General features: G+C 50.7%; 1 protein-coding gene across 2 annotated transcripts; it reads right to left on the reverse strand.

Moving 5' to 3' along the window:
• Nucleotides 1–4,474: 4,474 nt before the first annotated feature.
• On the reverse strand, nt 4,475–9,942 carry A3GALT2 (alpha 1,3-galactosyltransferase 2). 2 transcript variants are annotated; one of them, XM_035308644.3, is made up of 4 exons: nt 9,807–9,942; nt 9,517–9,606; nt 9,073–9,210; nt 4,475–6,413 (listed from the first exon to the last, which is right to left on the reverse strand). In XM_035308644.3, the coding sequence occupies exons 2-4, from the start codon at nt 9,582–9,584 to the stop codon at nt 5,726–5,728; spliced, it is 894 nt and encodes a 297-aa protein (XP_035164535.1). In that variant the 5' UTR covers nt 9,585–9,606; nt 9,807–9,942; the 3' UTR covers nt 4,475–5,725. The 2 variants fall into 2 exon arrangements, with proteins under 2 accessions (XP_035164535.1, XP_035164534.1); XM_035308643.3 differs by having other exon boundaries at nt 9,517–9,865.
• Nucleotides 9,943–21,004: the final 11,062 nt, after the last annotated feature.

Raw genomic sequence — 21,004 nt, forward strand, 5'->3', positions numbered from 1 at the left:
GCTCCCTGAGGGGCACCCCAACCATCTGGGGGGGGCCACTGCTCCCTGAGGGGCACCCCAACCATCTGGGGAGATCCATCATGAGTGCCTGATTTGTGGAAGTGATTCTAGTGACTGAAGGGGGAGTCCAAAACGTCTCTGTCATACGTTTTTTTCCCCCATGGAGGTCAGTGTTTTGATTGCCTATGAAGGAAATTTAGTAATGCCAGAAAAGTTTATCAAGGCTGGCCCTGTGAAAGGACTATGGGGAAGACAGAAGGGACTACCATGGAGCTCACTATTGAGAACTCATTTCCCATAGTTCTCACAGTCCTTGTGTGTCAGGACTTGGCTGCAAGTGATAGAAAGTCCAGTCCAAACAAGGAAACATTGGCTTATATAACAGGACAGTGGTCAGGCCAGCTTTAGGGCTCAAAGGATGTGTCTCCAGCTCTCCACTCCGTTCTTAGCTTCAGCCTGAGGCTCCTATGGGAGCCCTCAGTAATCAGCTCTAGTCTCGCAGTCCACAGGGTTCCAGCAATCAAGCCTCTGTCTCTCTGACAAAAGCCTCAGTGTCTTCATCCATTTTATGCTGCTATAACAGGATATCACAAACTAGGTCATTTATAATGTTCTGTTCACGATAAATTCCAGTCTCATAGTTATGGAGGTTGGGAAGTCCAAGAGCTTGGTGCCAGCATCTGGTGAAGGCCTTCATGCCATGTCATCTCATACCAGAAGGCAGAAGAGCAAGAGAGGGTGAGGCCAGGCTTAGTGGCTCATGCTTGTAATCTCAGCACTTTAGGAGGCCAAGGCAGGAGGATCACTTGAGCCCAGGAGTTTGAGACCAGCCTGGGCAACACAGGGAGACCTTATCTCTACAAAAAAAAAAAGAAGAAGAAAATTAGCCAGGTGTGGGGGTGCATATGCCTGTAGTCCCAGATACTTGGGAGGCTGAGGTGAGAGAATTGCTTGAGCCCAGGAGGTCAGGGCTGTGATGAGCCATGATTGCACCCTTTGCATTCCAGACTGGGAGACAGAACAAGACTTCATCTCAAAACAAAAAAACAAAAGGTGAGAGTGAGAAAAATAGAACTCGAAGCCTCATGGCCTTTGTTTTTCGCTTTTTTTTTTTTTTTTTTTTTGAGATGGAGCTTCGATCTTTTGCCCAGGCTGCCGTGCAATGGCACCATCTTGGCTAACCGCAGCTCTGCCTCCCAGGTTCAAGTGATTCTCCTGCCTCAGCCTCCTGAGTAGCTGGGATTACAGGCATGTACCACCAGATTCGGCTAATTTTGTATTTTTAGTAGAGACAGGGTTTCTCCATGTTGGTCAGGCTGGTCTCAAACTCCTGACCTCAGGTGATCTACCCGCCTCGGCCTCCCAAAGTGCTGGGATTACAGGTGTGAGCCACTGCACCCAGCCCTTGTGGCTTTTTATAATCAGCATTAATCCATTCATGAAGGTGGAGCCCCCAGGACCTAACACCTCCCACTAGGCTCCAGCTCCCAACACTTGCACTGGGGTTGTTTCCAACACATTTTTGTGGGGGGACATATTCAAGCCGTAGCACCCAGTAAAAGTCTAATTGGGTCTTCCGGGTTCTAACTGGATCATGTTATGTGCTTGTTTGGCTTGGGCCTAGGGCCCATGCTTTAATCCCGGAGCAGAGAGGTTGAAACACTCACCTTCTGAAGTACAAGAGGTTCCCTAATAGGAAACCAGAGTGTGCTACTATCAGAAGGGGAAATGGATGTGGGGTAGCCAAGAACCAGCCTGTTTTCAGTAATCAGGGGCCTCATCTCTTTCTCTGAAATTGACCTCCCATAGCCTGCTTTGCCATGAAGTGATGGGCTCTGGCAGCCATATTCGTGTCACATGACCCCACTGCAGTTACAGCTGATTGGCCAGGGGTGGACACCTGACTCAGTGACTCAGTGCATAGGTGCAGCCAGTGGTGTATAATGGCTGTTCTGATTCACATGAGCAAGTTGTGCACACTTCTTCCAAGTTCTGCATTCAGTTAGTATTGGTAGCTTAAAATCAGCCATGGTAGAATTTACACCATGAATATTGATTGGCAAATACAATAAATCAGGGCTTTCTTCCCCCCCCCCCCCAACTGCTAGACATATACCAGACCACCACCGGATGGAGCTGATTCTCCAGTATGATTCCCTATTCCATGAATTAGGAACAACTTAGGAGATAGTGGGCAGTGACTGGAAAACCCTGTAGACTGCAGTTTGGGGTAACTGTGTTGAGCTGGGTACAAGCAGAAAAACAAAGCAGGCAGAGACAGAGCAGAAATGGAATGAGGAGAATAAGAGCTATGGGTAACCTCTGTTCCTGTCAGTCTTCATCCTCTGGCTATGTTTAATTTCCTGTTTGTTCTCATGTCAATGAATTTAAATTGCTAGTGGTATGACAGTGGGTTCATTACTAAATGTGTGCCTGGTTTCCTCGTATGTAAAATGACATAAATAATAGTAACCAACTTACAGGGTGATGGATGTGAGGATTAAATGAATCAATACCTGTCTAATGCTTAGAACTGGCACGTTGTAAGGCCCAATATATGTCCATATTATTATTGCTATTATTTCCCTTAGCCCTAATGGATCTGTGATCCTTATCATCAGTGATCCCTGACTAAGAGAGCTGAAGATGTTTGGGAATTTCTAGGAGTGGCATTTGAGCTTCCCTGGCAAGGTCGGGCAGCTGGGACAGGTGGAGATTTTGCATGTAGCAGTGGTGCTCAGGGGAATGAGTCTGATTTTCACCTGCTCACCTGGGGAGTGTGTGAGTGCCACTGCCCTCTAGGTGCTAAGGACAGTGTTGATGGTAATGGAGGCAGCTGCAGAAGGAGCTTTAGCCCTCTTGTTATTCCTGCTTCAGATCCAAGTCCCTTCATACCCACCCCCACAACCCCTCCTTAGGCCTCTGGGCTCATTAGGAGGGGAGCTATTCCCAAGGTTTGCTTGCCCTGCAACTTCCTTGAACCTTCCCCTCCTCAAGAAGATCTCCATCAACAGCCCAAGGCTGCCTCCAGCTGATACCCTGGAAGCTCCTGAGCATGCCATTTATTCCCCTTTAAAACAGGAAATGACTGGAGTGGCTCATGCCTGGAATCCCAGCACTTTGGGAGGCCAAAGCAAGCAGATTCCTTGAGACCAGGAGTTGGAGACCAGCCTGGGCAACATGGTGAAAACTTGCCTTTACAAAAAAAAAATAAATAAATAAAATAGCCTGGTGAGGTGATGCGTGCGTATGGTCCCAGCTATTTGGGAGGCTGAGGTGGGAGGATCACCTGAGCCCAGGGATGTTGAGGCTGCAGTGAGCCATGATCACACCACTGCACTCCAGCCTGGGCAACAGACGCTGTCTCAAAAAACAGGAAATGACTGTTCTTTGGCAAATCCTCTACAGCTTCTGAACTTGCTGGAGAAGGGGCAGGCAAGGAGAGGAAGGCAAGTATGTTTCCTAGCGCATCACCACAACCCCTGCAGGGAGAGAGATTGGCATCCATATTTCACATATGAGAAAACTGAGGCCAGCAAAGGTAAGGAACTTGTCTACACACACACACAGTTAGAAGAAGAGCTGGTTCACATAATCTCTGACTGGCTCATCCTCAGGTATCAAATGGCTCAGTAACTGTTAGGGGCAGCATGTGTGGCCCTCAGTAAGTGCTGCAGGGTAAGGGTGAAGGACACATATCTTCCCCAGCTCATAGTCAGCATGGAATTACAGGTGCCTGCTGCCATGCCCGCTAATTTTTTGTATTCTTAGTAGAGATAGGGTTTCACCATGTTTGCCAGGCTGGTATCGAACTCCTGACCTTGTGATCCTCCTGCTTCTGCCTCCCAAAGTACTCGGATTACAGACGTGAGCCACCTCGCCCAGCCATATCACCTGTTCTTAGATACACCTGGCCCATTCTCATCTCTAATCCTGAGTCCAGATGGCCTTCTGGGTTTTGCTGATCCCAGTTTAGATAGGAAACATTTTGAACTGCTTTTGACAGGACAGATCTCTCTTACCATTGATAGTTGGGCCTGGTAAATAGCAAGAATTGCTGCCCCACCTGGGAGTGGAGGCTTATAAAATACAAGGTTGGTGACAATACTACATAAAAGATTCAAGAGAGCCAGGGTGAATGAAATCCCAATCTCGCAGGGCCTGGAGGGTGTGATGCCTACACACTCCTATTCAGAGCATGTGTTTCCCCACTGGGAGTCAGAAGCCTGGACAGCTGCCATGGATGTGGAAACTTCCCTCGCAGATACTGTGGCTGAACGTGGCCCTGCTAGCCCTGAGGCCAGAAAATATCATTTTGGAGAAAGGTCACAATAACAATTTGGGAACATTAACTAAAGAAAAAACGTGTTTTCAAAGAATTAAAGTTAAGTGTTACTTAGAAGTCTTACTGAGGACCATCGACCAAGGCCTACGGCCCAGCAGCAGCTCTTTAGAGAGATTCTGTGGGACACTTTGAATGTAGTATTTTAATTTTATTTATTTTATTGAGCTCTGTCGCTCAGACTGGGGTGCAGTGACGCAATCTCAGCTCTACCTCCTGGATTCAAGCGATTCTTATGCCTCAGCCTCCCCAGTGGCTGGGATTACAGGCGTGCGCCACCATGCCTGGTTAATATTTGTATTTTTGTAGAGACGGGGTTTCGTCACGTTGGCCCGGCTGGTCTAGAACTCCTGACCTCAAGTAATCCACCTGCCTCAACCTCCCAAAGTGCTGAGATTACAGACGTGAGCCAGTATGCCCGGCCTGAATGTAGTATTTTAGTTTAGAGTTTATATATAGGTAGAGAAGCTTTAGTATGTGTAAAATTATATCTAAGTGTGTGCAAGAGTGTATCTGGTTATAGTGTATAGAAGCATAATCACTAACCCCAACCGACATTACCTTATATATAGATATATCTAGAGTCCCTTAGCTTTTAGGGAATATAGTAACTAGAGCCAGGGACGTGGGGAGCTGTGTTTTTGTTTTGACAGCTATATGCTGTCACAGTCAGGGCTTTGTGAAATTATGCTGGCAAGCAAAAGGAGCAACATGGCTTCTTACATTTGCTACTTTGTCTCACAGCGCAGGAATAATTTATCATCATATTACTGAGATATGTACAAACCATGTTTATGGGCAGGGGAGGTAAAAGGGCAGAGCCAATGACGGGGTGCCACCTGTGTTTCTTCCTGTGGCTCCTGCCCAGAGGCATCCCAAGGGGCCAGCCACACCTTTCCAGTCGCTGACATCACAGTGACTCAGACCCTCTGTGTCCTTGGGCAGTTATGGTCCCTCTTTGTGCCTCAGTCTCCGTAATTAAAAAAAGGGGTGGAGGGAGGCAGGTGGGACTAAAACATCTCCAGAGACACCAGCTGCATTCCTCAGGGTCGAGGTGAAAGGTCTAGAGAGGCTCCTCGATCGAGGCACTACTGTAGTTGTGTCTCGCTCACTGCTAAAGTAAAGGAAGGGGATTTTTCTCTTCAAGTGACGAGCTCCCCAAAGGCAAGGAGCTCCTTCTCCCACTCCCACGGACGGGCACACACGGAGCGGGTAGAGTTTTTGCATCCAGTATCTCTCTGCCCTCCAGAGCGCCATCAGCATCCAGAAGGGGCCCGCCCGGTTTCAGGATCTCTTCCTCTGGTGACTCCTACTCCACACCTTCCCGGGGCCAAAGACGCCCGGAACGGGAGCGGGACCGGGCCCGCTGGGCCCGCGGCGGCGCTAGTTCCTCAGCAGCCGGTACTCCTTGGGTGCCCAGAGCAGGCGCGGGCGGCGGATCTCGGCCCGCGGGCCAATGTCGGGGCTCCAGCAGAACTCGGGCGACAGCACCTTGGCGGGCTTGTGCAGCCAGAAGAACTTGTTGAGGTGGCTCTCGTCGTGCCAGCGCGCCTCCAGACCCCGCGCGCGGTCCCAAGCCAGGCCCAGCGCACAGTGCGCCGTCAGCCCGCGCAGCGCCGCCACGCTGCCCCCGAACACCGCTGCATGGTAGTAGAAGTCGCCCTCGTCTCGCGTCAGCGCGGCGGCCGAGCGCGCGTCGCGCTCGAAGGGCAGTAGCCACCGCGGCCAGTGGTAGTGCCAGGAGTGCAGCTGCGCCACCGACTCGGCCAGAGCCTCGGGCCCGAACGCGCCGCTGAAGTGCTGGTCTATGTCCATGCAGAACACGAAGTGCGCCTCGCGGCCCAGCCACCCGCCCAACGCCGTGTGCAACGTGCGCATGCGCGCCATCGACACGTCCTGCCAGCGGCGCTCGCGCACCACGCGCTCCACGCGCAGCCGCCGGTTCGGGCCCAGCGCTATGCGGGGCACCGCGCCTGGCCGCTCGGTGAACACGTAGTAGATCACGCGCTGGCCCACCATGAAATGTTGCTCAGCAGTCTCCAGGAAACGCTCCAGGTACTTCTCCAGGTACCTGAGGACGTGGCGCCACAGTCAGCTTGAGAATGAGGTGAGGCGGGGCCGGCTTTCCCACTCCAACCCACCCCACCCAACCCTGATCCCCTCCTCACCCCCACCCTGCCACACCCAGCCCTCATCCCAACCCCCACCCTTACCCCACCTCACCCAACCCCACTCAACCCTCACTCCCACCTCCCACCCCACCCCACCCAACCCTCAACCCCACCTCACCCCACCCCACCCAATCCTCATCCCCACCTCGCCCCACTCCCATCTTGACCCTACCCCCACCCCTACCTCATCCATCCTCACTCCCACCTACCCAGCCCTCAAACCCTTCTCACCCCCACCTCACTCCACACCAACCTCACCTCACCTCCACCTTACCCCTTGTTCCACCCAACCCAACCCTCACCCCCACCCTAACCTCACCCACCTCACCCCATCACAACTCACCCCCACCCCACCCATGCTGCCTGGTCCTCCAGACCCTCCAACCCTAGCACCTTTAAACTTAGATGGGGCAGGGCAGGTTGGGCTGAAGATGCTTGCAAATTGCCTGCCACTCCTGCCTCATATTGGCCCTTTGGAGGACTGGCAGTGAGTGTTTCTCTCTTTAGAGCTCTGAGCCTTAAGTCCCAGAACTTGGGTGCTGCCTTGAGTGAGGAAGCCCAAGCTGGCCCCAGTAGTCTTCAGCAGTTGGTCTCCTAGCTGAGACCCAGACATTTGGGAGCATGAGGAGATGAACCCTTCCTGCTGAGCACTGTCTGAATTCCTGACCCACAGAATTATTATTATTATTATTGTTTTGAGATGGAGTTTCGCTCTTGTTGCCCAGGCTGGAGTGTAGTGGTGCAATCTCAGATCACTGCAATCTCTGCCTCCTGGGTTCAAGTGATTCTCCTGCCTCAGCCTCCCAAGTAGCTGGGATTACAGGCCTCAGCCACCACACCTGGCTAATTTTTTGTATTTTTAGTAGAGACAGGGTTTCACCCTGTTGTCCAGGCTGGTCTTGAACTGCTGACCTCAGGTGATCCACCTGCCTGGGCCTCCCAAAGTGCTGGGATTACAGGCTAGATCCACTGCAGCTGGCCCTCCACAGAATTATTTTAGGAGCTATAATAATAAGCTGTTTTAAGTCACTGTCTTTCACTACATCGATAATGAGGCTGCCTGGAATACTGTATGAACAGACCTTGGGATCTTAGGATTTTAAAATAATAGTAACAGTACCTAATAGTACTTAGAACTTTGATCATGTGTCAGCCACTGCTTTCTAAGCCAATGTGCACTGTCTCATCTAAAGAGCATTAGAAACTTGTATGTACCATTGGTAAGTGGTAAAGCCTGGATTTGGACCCAGCTTGGCCTTGGAGCCTGTGCCTTTACTTACACTTGGTCTATTCCTGGTGACTGTGGGAAATGGGAATCAGAGACCTGGGTACTCAGCATCCCAGAGTGTTGGACTTAGAATCTTGGAACTCAGGACCTCAGGATCCCAGAATTTTCTGTACATTGAGTGTCTGACCCCTAGGGGTGGGGCAGGAACTCAGCATGTGAGATGGAAGTGGAACACCGAGGTCCTGGGAGAGGCCAAGGTCCAAGTGGCCCAGCAATTCTGCCCACCTGGTCCGCGGTTCACGCCTTGGTCCTTTTCATCCCCTTGCCTGTCAGTGGCACTCCTGGCTTTCTGTTGCTTGTAGGGTATGGGGGACAGAGTTGGAGGAGCCTTGAGTGGTTGTCTGGGGCATCTGGTAACAAAATTCCTTCCCCATCCTTTTTGAGTATCTCTTCCTATATGGGAGGCTCTCACCACCTTCCCAAAGCAACTGGTTCCATTTTTAGAAATGCTTCTTTTAGTTGCCTGAAACTAGGTTATAGGATCTGACCGCCAAGAGTCAACCTTCGTGTCACTTCAGGAAGGTGGACACCCAGCTTAGACACTCCCTGTCATCTGTAGTGGGGAGGTCAATGCCTCTGCCATTTCTTCTCTTGACCTCCTTTCCTGCAGTGATTCTGCAGGAAAGGAACAGAGCGGAACAGATGCTGATGAAGACCAAGTTGAGAGAGTGACCATGGTTTCTCTAGCTCGCTTACTGTGATTACCAACCCCCGCCCAAAACAGTCCTACCTCACTGAATCCTCCATCTGGTGACCCTGCCACTTTCTCAGTATTTGTCAGCCCCATCCTCTTTAGTCCCCCCAGCCCCTCTCCCTCCATCAGACTTGGTTGGCACCCCCTCCAATCCTGTGTACCTGCACCTGAGCTGCTGACCTCCATTGGGCACCTGCCATGGTGAACCATTCCTCTACTTACCAGTCACACCGCCCTCCTCTCACCACTCTCAGCTGAAAGATCCCATCATTTTCTCACTACAAAACCAGTGCCTCCAGATGGATCAGTCCCAGCCCCTAGGCAGGTCCCTTCTAGATGCGCTTCTAGAACAGCCCTGGCTGCCTGTGTTGGGTGGGCTCTATGGTGTTGGTGTCTAGGGAGGAGAAGGATGGTCCTGTGCTTACCCTGGGGGCATGGGTCAAGAAGTGCTGTCTTTGCTTCTTACTTCACTTTGAGATCCCACGGCACAGGGAGCAGGGTGCCCCACCTCCTCCATCACATGCACACCCCTTCCACTCCCAGCCTTGACAGCACTGCTCCCCTTCCCAGGCCTTACCTGCCTACAGCAAAGACAGTCAGCCCAATGGTGAGGTTCTGCTGACTAGCCTCTCGCTGGGCCACATCTGGGTCGAAAGTGCCATCCCAAATAATGGGAGCCCCCCAGGGGGTGCAGGTCAGAACTTCAGGCCGGGCCCTGGCGAGAGCAGGGATGGGAAAGAGCTCCATTCATCCACCTGCTTGGTGTATGCTCACTGCCACCTCCCCAGTGCTGAGCCCTAGGGACCCACAGACAGATGAGACCTAGCTACTGCACCTGGAAACCTCCAGCTCAGAGCAACACAGAGGACTGGGAGGCATATAGCCCAATGGGGGCTGCTGGGTTTGGTGGCACAGTGCTTGGCTTTGCTGGGGTGGGAGATGTGAGGAGGGCAGGGACATGGGGCAGAGCTCTGTAGGGTTTGGGGGTACTCTTGGAGTGGGAGGGATAGGAGCTTCTTACCAGGGACGCAGGGCACCTGTGAAGTTATCTCTCAGCAGCGACACTGTGGCTGAAGGACAGACACCCATGGGGATGAAGGTTTCCAGATGTCTATGGCAGGGGGTGAGCAGCTGTGAGAAGCATGTCAGCCTGCCCAGGAGCCCTCTGGCTTTGCTTCTTACAAGGAGAGAGGGCTCACAAGGACACTTGAGCTGAGCTAGCCACCACCCTTCATCCATCAAGGAGGCACTTAGATCCCCTTTAACCCTGACTCTGGTCCCACCTCAAGTGCTGGGGAAAGGGGCTTGTACCTGAATTTAGGGAGGCCATACAGGAACAGGCCTAAAAGGCCAAGTGCAGGTAGGATCTGCCGCCAGAAAATTCTCTTCCAGGCCCTGGGGGCAGAGGTGGGGGGAGGGCATCAGCAACTCATATATATGTATAGACACACATATTTATACACAGACATACATGAAAAGTCTTTCCTACTTCTGGCCATCCAGTTCCTCTGCATGGAAGTGTCCAGTGTTACCAGTTTCTTGTGTGTCCTTCAAGAGACAGTCTATGCATATGTGTCTATGTAATGTGGATGCAAATATAAATATAAATATGGTAGCAAATACTCTCTCTTCTCCCCCACCCTGCCACAAATGGTAGCACGGTGGACACAGTGTTCTGAACCTTTCATTTTCTACTTTGAGGTTATTTTATCTCAGTGCTCAGAGAACTTCCTCACCCTTGTCAGCTGCCAAGGGTGATATAGATTGGAGACAGCATAATATACCTGTTTCACATGGGGCAGGCCTATGCAAACCTGCCCCCAAAGTCTTAGGAAGCTGAGAGGACAGAGGAAGAGGCTGTCAAGTCCAGTTTCTTAGAAAGAAATATTTAATAGGGATTTAAATGGCTCAGGTGGCTGTGAGACCAGATGATGGATCCCCGAGCCATGACCCTTGTTATGCCATGACTACGCCCTTGTCAGGTTTCAGCCCCAGCTGAGGTCTGAGGGGAGTGGGTGGATGGGCAAAGAGCTGAAAGAACAGTTTGGGGCTGTAGACAGGTGATAGGTAGTTTTATTCAGCAGCTCTCTCAGCAGCAGCTTACTCACACTAGCTCTCTCACTGTCCACCTTGATCTTGGCCATCTGCTCCGGCTCTGTGGCTCCTCTCAACAACTGTCTCTGAGGTTCTTGACGCCCCTATGTCTGCAGCTGTACTCCCTGGCCTGCAAGGCCAGCTCTGTCAGGGTCAGCAGCTTAACTCCTTCCCCTTAGGCATAAGCCAGTGCCTGGCTTCCCTGCCCACCTTCAAGGAGACTGGCTCTCCCTTACAGGGGTTAGTAGTGTTATTCTCTCTCTGGGCACGTGCATGAGCTGTGCCGTGCCATGCCTTGCTGCACTGAACTGAGCCCCATGCACAGCAGCGCAGTTATACCTTCTATGGACAACACTGGCTCAGAGCCAAGTATGAACTTGAACAGGTTACATAACACGTGGAATATGCTCCTGTGCCCTAAACTCACTGAGTCACTCTGGCCCGGATGTCTGCCTCGGCCTATTCCTTGACCAAAGCACATCCATAGACCTTACAGGCCCCCAGACCCAGGGCTTATGTACCACAGAGAGAGGGTGCATGTGCTTCAGAAGGGATGTGTAGGACAAGTGAAGTATGGTAACATCAGATTTGTTTTGACCCAAGGGCAAGATGTATAGTAAGTATGTGATCTTACACAAAGAACAGTGGATATGCTGGAAATCTTGGGGAGCTCCCTGGAACCAGGGTTCATCAGAAACCAACATGACAGATGATCTTCCAAGATGAAGTTGCCTTGGCCTCCACAGTAGCTAACCAGGTCACTTAGGATGAACCTTTAGATGCCTAATCCTTTGTTTTCCTCAGCAGTGCTGCAGGGCATGACCTTGGGCAGGTTGTGGGGATGATAACATTAGGGGTTGAGGTGCTTATCCCGAGTGGAGGGTGGGACTGACCTTGGACAGGAGAGGCCGGGAGAGGATGCACAGGTGTTTGTGGCTCAGTGATGGGGAGATTTTTTTTTTTTTTTTTTTTAGAAACAGCCTAACTGTGTCACGCATAACTCTGTCACCCATGCTGGAGTGTTGTGATGTGATCACAGATCACTGTGGCCTTGAACTTCTGGGCTCAAGCTATCCTCCCACCTCAGCCTTCTGTACAGCTGGGACTATAGATGCCTAATTGCTTTTTATTTGAAATGAGGTCTTGCTATGTTGCGCAGCCTTGTCTCCAACTTGGCCGCTCTCTCAATCAACCCTCTCGCCTCAGTAACTGAGGGTTAAGAGCTGTCTGGGACTTAGAGAAGAGTTATTGGGCTGGCTGTTGTCAGAGATCAGGTGTCTGTGGTGGCTCCAGTCACCAAGCCAGGTGAACTCCTCCAAGCAGAGCTCAGCAGCCCAGTTCCTGGCTCAGAGCAAATGGGCTTTGGGATTTGTCCACAGTTCATTGTTTTCCAGGAAGGGCCCCAAATGCTGAGAATCTTAATAAGCTCCTTCTGGGGAGCTTGTTCCACTGTCCCCCAGCCTTCCTGAGTGCTCACTTATCTAGAGCAACTGCAGCCACATGGTGAGGAGCACAGACAAAGGGGCCAGAGCCCTGAGTTCAAATCCTAACTCTACCACTCAGCTGTCTGACCCTTGGCAAGGTCTGGTCCTCTGCGCATCAGTGTCATCTATAGGATGGGGATAATAAGAACACTACCTGCTTTAGGGCTGTCATTGCATTCACACAAGCTAAGCAATGAGAACAAGGCCTCTTATGTTTCGATAGTTCACTTAGCTTTAGCTCATGATAACCTTGCATGTTGAGCACACCCTGATCGTCCCCTGGGCAGCCTCCTGACTCCACTCCCTGCCCTACAAATCCTTTCAAAACCTGGCTCCCCTGGTCTCTTTCAAGAAGCCTGCCAGCCTCAGACCCTCCTGCCCCTGCCTCTCCTGCTGCCCCACGTAACTGTTCCTCGGCAGGTGTGTCTAGTGAAGGGTGCTGAGAACTGCCTTGCAGGTGTGTGGATCCACCTGCGCACTGTCTCCAAGCACAGCACCTCCTCCAGTTCACCACGCCGAGCCGGAAACCTGGGTACACCCTCACCCCTCCTGCTCTGCACCTGCTTTCAGTCCCAGGTTGACCTGGTCTCCTTGATGTCTGCCCCTCCTGCTCTTCCCCATGGCCCAGAGTGACCCTGGCCTACTCCTCCATCACGGAATCATTGCAGCAGCACTCTTCATGCTCCTAGTCACTTCCTCCACAGCCCCAGAGTCACCTCATGACAAGTCAGCCTCCCTTAACAGGTTCCATGTCATACAAACAGGTAAATCCTCAAAGATGAAGTGCATTTAATAGGCAAATATATGGAAAAATGTTCACCCTCACTGGTAATCAAAGACATACAAATTAGAACAAGGTGGTGGTATGTTTTACCTGTAAAATGAGCACTTTAAAAAAAGACAGAATGGGGCTGGGAGGGGCTTGTGCATGTAATCCCAGTGTTTTGGGAGGTCAAGGCAGGAGGATCACTTGAGGCCAGGAGTTTGAGATTAGCCCGGGTGACACAGCAAGACCCTACCTCTGCAGAAAATTAAAAATGAGCCAGATGGTGTACATGTGTAGTCCCAGCTATTCAGGAGGCTGAGGCAGGAGGATCGCGTGAGCCCAGGAGTTATAGGTTATAGTGAGCTATGATCATGCCACTGGACTCCTGGTGACAGAGGGAGAATCTGTCTTAATTTTAAAAAAAGGCATAATGAGAATAGCCAAGCTGCAAGAATGCAGTGAGATCAGCACTCTTAGACTTGCTGGTGGAAGTGTAAATTGCCACAGCCTTTTGGAAAGCTATGAAGCTATGGGAATTGAAAGTGTTTATTTAATATTCTTTGATTCAATAATTCCCAGCTTCTGGGAATCTGTTCAAAGGAGATAATCTTCAGAATGAGAAAAGTTTATGCATCAAGATGTTCATCAGTTTCTGTTAAGTTCTGAATTCACAATATATTTATTGGACACAAGCTCAGCCTCAAGCACTATGCTAAGTTGGGGATTCGGAGGTCAATGAGGCACAGACCTTGCCTTCAGGGTATGGAGCCAGGAAGATGTGGGTGTAGTGGGGGAGGGGTGAGGGAATGGGTCACATGACAGACTGAAAATAGATGCATGGAACACAGCACAATGAATTCTGTGATTGGGAAAAAGACCAGATGCTGTAAGGCAAATTGGAGGGAAGCACCTGAGTCTTGGTAGATGAGGAGGAAGTCGGGGCCTCCTGGAGCAGGAGGTACTTCTAAGCTGGGACCTAAAAAATTATTAATAGAAGTTCTTCAGGTGAAGAAAGCATGGAGGGGGAAGAGCAGTTCATGAAAAAGAAACCATAATGTGCAGAATCGAGGAAGGCTTACTCTTGGAATGTCTGTGAACTGCAGGGTAGAGAGTAGTAGCAGATGAGAAGGGAGGGATGAGGGTGCACAGGTGAGCCGGGCCAGGTCACCCGGGGCCCGAATTTCAGGCTCGGAGGATTGGACTTCAGGGGAACAGGTATTTCCTCTAGGGAGTGACTCAGTCAGATTTTTATTTGAACACACACACACACACACACACACACACACACACACAAAACAAAACAAAAAAACCCTAATATATTCCCACTGAAATCTGGAGCCTGGCCATGGTGGGTTGGCAGGGAAGGCATGGCTGGAGGCAGGAAGATGAGTTAGGTGAACACACACACACACACACACACACACACACACACTACCCTAACGTATTCCCACTGAAATCTGGAGCCTGGCCATGGTGGGGTGGCAGGGAAGGCACTGCTGGAGGCAGGAAGATGAGTTAGGTGCCAGCCCCTGGGAGGCATCAGGAGCAACACCAGGGTGTTGGTAGCTGGATGGGGCGGAATAGGTGAAGGGCTGTCTAGGAGGGCACATGGGCCAGACTTGGTAATGGGTTAGAGGGACGGGGCTGGGGGACCACAAAGAAGATGCTTGGTAGTCTGGTTGGAGGAAGGGGGCTGAAGCCCAGAAGGCAGGCAGGCTCAGGAGAAAGTTTTACGACTTACCAGGAGGGCAGGGATGTCATGGGAGAGAGGAAGAGAGTCCAGAGAGAGAGGAGGCCAGGGCCCAGGCCCAGACCAAGTGGGAATGGGAGGGAGACTGAGCAGGTAGAGGACTTAAGGAGGGGCACATGGGTGGGGTGGGAGTGGGGCTGTCACAAGGAAAGAGACAGTGTGGCAGCTAGAGGGGATGGGGTTGTATTGATGGGTGTGTTCTTGTTTCCCTTACACAAGCGAGACGAGGTTGGTTGAATGCTGCCAGGAAAGCACCCTTAGAGAAGGCATTTTGGGTCACAGGCAGAGGCATCATCTGAGCTGCTCAAACATAACTGAAGAAGACTCTAGTGTCTAGCTGAAGGGATTGGCTAAATAAACGTGTTAGGAAGAGTCTGTGGTCACATAGAAAAATGCTCACACAGGAACATTAAAGGAACAAAGCAGGATCTAAAATTGATGTGCACTCTGATTACAATTTAGCAAAAATAAAAACATACCAGAAAATAAGACTAAAAGGAAGAATGTATTTGTGCAATAAAATTATGGTTTCTTATTTTCTCCCCAATTGTCTGTAATGTATTTACAATATGTTGCTTTTTTAATGAAGGAAATATTCAAAGTCAGCAATTAAAAAAAATTAAGTTATTTTGTGGCTTCCTGCTGACTGCAGGACACCATCCACATCTCTTAACCATGCCCGAGAAGCCTTCCAAGTCCGAGCCCTCCACTGTAACACTGTCAGTGCCCACAGCCTCTGGCCAGCGTGCCTGCAGCTCGGAACGGAGACCCCACAGCGAGTAGTCCCAGGATGTTCCTGTAGCCTTGTCTGAAAAAGCAAACTCATGCCTCAACCTCAGGTTCCTCAGTAGGGAACTGGATGAATGAATTAGGCCTATCTGTACAGGTTGGGTATCCCTTATCCAACAGTTTAGACCAAAAATGTTTTGGATTTTGGACTTTTTTGTTGTTTTCAATATTTGCATTGTATTTACTGGCTAAGTATCCCTAATCTGGAAATCTGAAATCTAAAATACTCCAGTGGGAGCATTTCCTTTGAATGTCCTGTTGGTGCTCAAACATTTTTGGATTTCAGATGTTTGGGTGAGGGGTACTCAACTTGCATAATGGCTATTAAAAAGGGTGAGGTAGATTTATTTACACTCTCTGGAAAAGAGACCCTAATGTGTTAAGGTGAAAAGGAAGGAACACCAATATGGAGAGGCAGACTTTGCTTCTGCGGGGGGGGGAAACGCCTGCGCCTGTGAACCCAAGCCTTGGCAGGCATGTATAGCAGCATTCTTTCATGATGCATAGGAAGAGATCTAGAATAGCATCATCCAGTGGAAGTATAATGTGAGTCACATACGTAATTTAAACATTTCTAGTAGCCACATTAAAACAGTGAAACAGGTATAAATTTGGATGTGCTGGGTTAAATAAAAATACTGTTACAAATAATTTAATTCCCCACATGCAGCCCATCAGCTAACCCTGTGGGTGCTCCCACTCACTCTCCCCTGTCCCCCCACTCAGTCTTCCCTCATCCTCCCACTCACTCTCCCCATCCCGTGTTCTCAGTGATTTATCTCAGTGACCCAAGTGGGACCCCTGCTTTCTCCCGACAGCCAAGTTGTTGCTTCTGCCTCCTTCCTAGTTCCCAAAGCTCTCCCCCTGGCCTCCCTCACTGCCCTGTTGGTGCCTGCTTGTTTCTCATCTGAAGTCCTGTAACAGTCCCCCGACCCTGCCTCCCGGTCTGCATTCTTCACCCTTTATCATGAAGTCTCCTAGGCTTCCCCACCTCCATATTCCACTCTGGTTGCTCTCTTCCTGCCATTGGCCAACAAGTTCCACATTGTTCCTTAGAACCCAGCTTCCTCCTGTCTGAAGCCAGCCTTGATATCTGGTCTTAGGTCCCTCCCCCAGCATGTCCCTCTGTCCCTTTTGAGACCTCTCCTCCAGTACTTGCCAAGTGATGCCAGGGACTCTCTACCCCACTAGGCTCCAGGTTTCTCTGTTTTGCCAGCCTTTGTTTTCTGGGTACCAACTCCCAGAGCTTGCCTTATAATTCATGCTGTTGATAATTATTTGTTCAGCAAATGAATGAAATGATGAATGAGTTATTTGTGTTCATTCTCTCTTCCGAATTGGCTAGCACTCCTTTGCTTAAAACTATTCTCTTCAGGATTGTCTGCATTCCTCACACATAATCCCAGACACTTACTGAGAGGACACTTGGCCAAGCGTTCTATGTGCCTGTCCTGTTGAAAGCACACCACAACCCCTTGAAGGAGATGCTGTGCTGATATCTGCTTATAAATGAGGAAACTGAGGCTTAGAAGGTTAAATCACTTGCTCAGGGGATAGAGCAGAGGTCACTCGGGTCACTGGGATCACTCACTGAGAACACAGAAAATAAAGGAAATGCAAACTGCAGCTTGAGAAGTACTGAGTTGGGACACCCGCGTGGACACCACTGTCCAGGGGACACATCATACCTGAGGGCAGCACTTAGCAAGAGGGCTGGGCTAGGGTCACTGTGTGAGAGAGGACACGCAGAGGCTTGGAGTAGATCTGAGTGACAGCTCACCTCTGCAAGGCTGGGCAGCCTTATTGGTGTGAATCAGATTTGCCACATCTTTTAGGAGTAGGTTTGGTTCCCTCCCTCTTTGCTGCACACATAACAAACTCAGGTGGGGCCTGGTTTTCATTTTCTTCCATAAAGGGAAAATTAAGGTCCAGAAAGTGAAAAGAACTGCCCAGAGTCCTATAGGCCAGTGGTGTATCTGCGCACGTGGCCTGCACTCCAGCAGCAGGAGAGGAGGCAGCACATGGGATATTCTTACCTGGGGGCTCCCCAGGGCTCACTCCCCAACCTCAGCACCCTCCTCCTTCCCTGTCAGCTCAGGGTCCTGCTAGCCATTCCCTGCCTCCTGGGATACCAGGCTTTCCAGTCCCTAGTTCTACCCTTTGGGGATCAGTGTGTTTCTCCTCCAATAAGAATCTGTGTTCTTTAGGTAAAAACCCCCAACCTAGTGCAGGTTCACAGGGTGCACCTTCAGTAGGCATTTGCTGTTCCTGTTGTGTACACTTTACACCAAGGCATTTGCACGGAGGGTAAGGGGTGGGGTTGGGCTTTGAGTAGGACAGTCAGATCCACCAGCCAGAGCTTCCAGCATGGCATTTGGGCTCCATTTGACCTGGGCCTAGCTCAACCCCGAGGCTCCTCTCACAAGGGTCCCAACCCTGTTATTTCTCCCCATGTGCTTGGCTTCTCCCCTCCCCACTTATTATTCAGCTCCTGTCTGAGCTCCTGGAGGGTTGACTGCAGCTGGGCTTCTCCAGTTCCTAGAAGCCTGGTCAAATCCCATACTGGCAGCTGGCAAGGCTGCCTCAGGAGGTGCACTGTGGGAGGTACACGAGATGCTGTGTAAGGGGCCACAGGAGCAGGAAAAGGCCGGGGGGTCTCTCTCTCCCTCTGTGGCTGTCCCACCCTCTTCACCAGCCTCTCCCAACCAGGGTAAGGCAAACCGATGCTTATTCTGGGCTCTGGGCCTCAGCCAGGGCACAGAGGCAGAGTTGGTCTTGTGAATTCTTGTGGTCAGGCCTTGTGAATTCCTGTGGTAGGACCCACCAGCTCCTCCTGCCCCTCCCATCCCCTGGCCTGGGAGCCCTTAGTCTCTGGAGGCCCCTGACCGGCCCACTCCTCCACGTTTCTTGTTCAGATACTACCTGCAGAAAGTGGTCCCTCAAGCTCCACCCTGTGCTCTGCTTCCCACTCTCCTTGCCTTAAAGAAAGGGTTAAAGATTAGTCAGTAGGTCTTAAGGGGGCACAGGTTCCTAGTTCTGGACCATCAGTCCCAGTGGGGATAGAGGGAGCTCTCAGTTATAGTGGGGGAGGGAATGTGCCCCTGGTCCTTTGCTTTCTGGCTCACCAAGGGAGTTTGGCATTAAGAGAAGCAAGAGAAATCCAACTTTTTATTGGCTACAAAATCTCATGGAATACAGCCTCCCCCACCCCAATGTCCATCCACATGGATTGTCTTTCTTCTCCTAGGGCAATGTCCCCTCTTGGAGCTGCCTTTCTTCTCCTAGGGCAACGTCCCCTCTTGGAGCCGCCTTTCCCCCAGACCAGAGGCTCAGCTAGTACACTCCAGGGCTGGCTCTGGCACCTCCCCTTGGTATTGTTTTGGCCATCAGACTGGATCCCTCTTAGCTCAGCTGTCCCCACACTTTCTTCCTCTCCACACCGTTGCCCCCACTCACCTGAGTCCCTCGAGAGCCATATGGGGAAGGTGGTAGGATGGCTGGGAGCAAACTTTCCCAGCTCAGAGCCAGGGAAGAAATGGCCTGTTCCTGCAGACCTGGACCAAGCAGCTCCTGCTCCTCTGCCTCAGGAGCTGCACCCACAAGAGCAGTCAGGATGGACTGCCTGCACGGGACCTGCTGGGGGTGGGACCTTTTTGGGAAGCTGGCCCCAAGGTGGAGTGGGGCTGGCAACACCCTGGAAGAGGGTGGGTCTGAGTAAACCACCTCTGGTTGGCTGGAGGCTCTGTCATTTTGTACAGTCTCCTATTCCCTCCCCAGGGGAAGTGTCTTTGGTTCCTGGGAATGGCTGGGGATCAAAGTATGGTGTTTGCCACCCAGGAAAAACGCTGTTCTGCACAGAGCCTCAGCCAGATCTGAAGGGCACTGGGCACCTGTGACCTTGGACAGTTCACCTTGTGGAGTCCTTTACCTCCTTAGTGTCAGGACTCCAAGTCCAAGCCTGGCCATTATAGCCTTGGTGACCCACACGTACACCTCTGGATGGTCACCAGAAGCCAGGAAGTTTGAAGTAACCACAAGTAACCAGTTGGCCACAGAAGGAAGTAAAGCAACTTGTTCTTGGCCTCAACGAATTGCTGCAACCTGCAACCATTGTTCCTGTTCAGCCTTGCAACAATCATCCCCCCACTGGACACTGGGTTTTTCAAGACCTCCACCCCTGTAACAATGTAATTTACTGCACCCTCCCCTCTGATTACAGCCAATACTCCCCACCCTGATGATCATGCCTGTTTGTAATAAATGACCCCAACCTTGTGATCATGCATCCTGTGACGCCCTCCCCCTCCCCAAGACAGATTAGCGACCCCTACCCTTATAATCATGCATCCCATGACGCCCTTCCCCTCCCTAAGATAGATTACCACCTTTAGCTGACCATTTGCCCCAACCCATATAACCAGTCCCCTGTCCTACCCTCACTGCCTAATTTCTTTCTTGGACTTGGCCCGCTTGCGCCTACACGTGAAATAAACAGCTTTGTTGCCCACACAGAGCCTGCCTGGTGGTCTCTTCACATGAGTGACACACTTGACAGTAGAATGGTGTACGTACACCAGTCACCCAGGAGAGAGAACCGCATAAGATCACAGATGTCAAATCGTTGTGGTTTACTCTGGGCAGTGCTTTTCAAAGTTTGAGTTGTGACCTATCTGAGGGCTGTGTAATGAGTTTAGTGGGTCATGACCAAGATTTAAAAAATATGAACAGGAATACAATGGAGAAGAAAATATTCTGTATTGTACATAAGTGTAGGTTTTGTTTCATGAAAAGTTTGTTTCAGTTGATAGATATTTAAATGTGTATACAAGGTTGGGAAATATTTCTTTGTGGATCATGATGGAAATAGGTTTGTGAAATTCAGTGTAAAGTGTAAACAACAGGAATAGCAAATGCCTATTGCAGGTGCACCCTGCAAACTTGCAGTAGGTTGGAGCTTTTCATCTAAAGCAGATAGATACTAATTGGTGTGAATCAGATTCGCCACATCTTTTAGGAGTAGGTTTGGTTTCCTCCTTCTTTGCTGCACACATAACAAACTCAGGTGGATCCTGGTTTTCATTTTCTTCCATAAAAGGAAAATTAAGGTCCAGAAAGCGAAAATAACTGCCCAGAGTCCTATAGGCCAGTGGTGTACCTGCGCACGTGGCCTGCACTCCAGCAGCAGGAGAGGAGGCAGCACATGGGATATTCTTACCTGGGGGCTCCCTAGGGCCCACTCCCCAACCTCAGCACCCTCCTCAGCACCCTGTCAGCTCAGGGTCCTGCTAGCCATTCCCTGCCTCCTGGGGTACCAGGCTTTCCAGCCCCTAGTTCTACCCTTGGGGGATAACTAATCAGTCTGTTTCTCTTCCAAGAAAGTTACATTTTAACAGGCTTTCCAAAGAGGAGTTATCAAGATGTGAGTGTTGATTCGTGGAAGTTCCTGCATGTAATCATCCTTTAAGAGATTATGATTCAGTAGGCTGTGGCCTGACCCTCAAACCCTCCCCTTTTTAAAGACAGAGTTTTGCTCTGTCACCTGGGTTGGGGGTGCAGTGGTGCAGTCATAGCTCACTGCAGCTTTGAACTCCTGGCCTCAATCCTCCAGCCTCAACCTCCAGAGTAG

This window comes from Callithrix jacchus, chromosome 7 (assembly GCF_049354715.1).
Source record: "Callithrix jacchus isolate 240 chromosome 7, calJac240_pri, whole genome shotgun sequence".
In the NCBI taxonomy this organism is placed as follows: domain Eukaryota; kingdom Metazoa; phylum Chordata; class Mammalia; order Primates; family Cebidae; genus Callithrix; species Callithrix jacchus.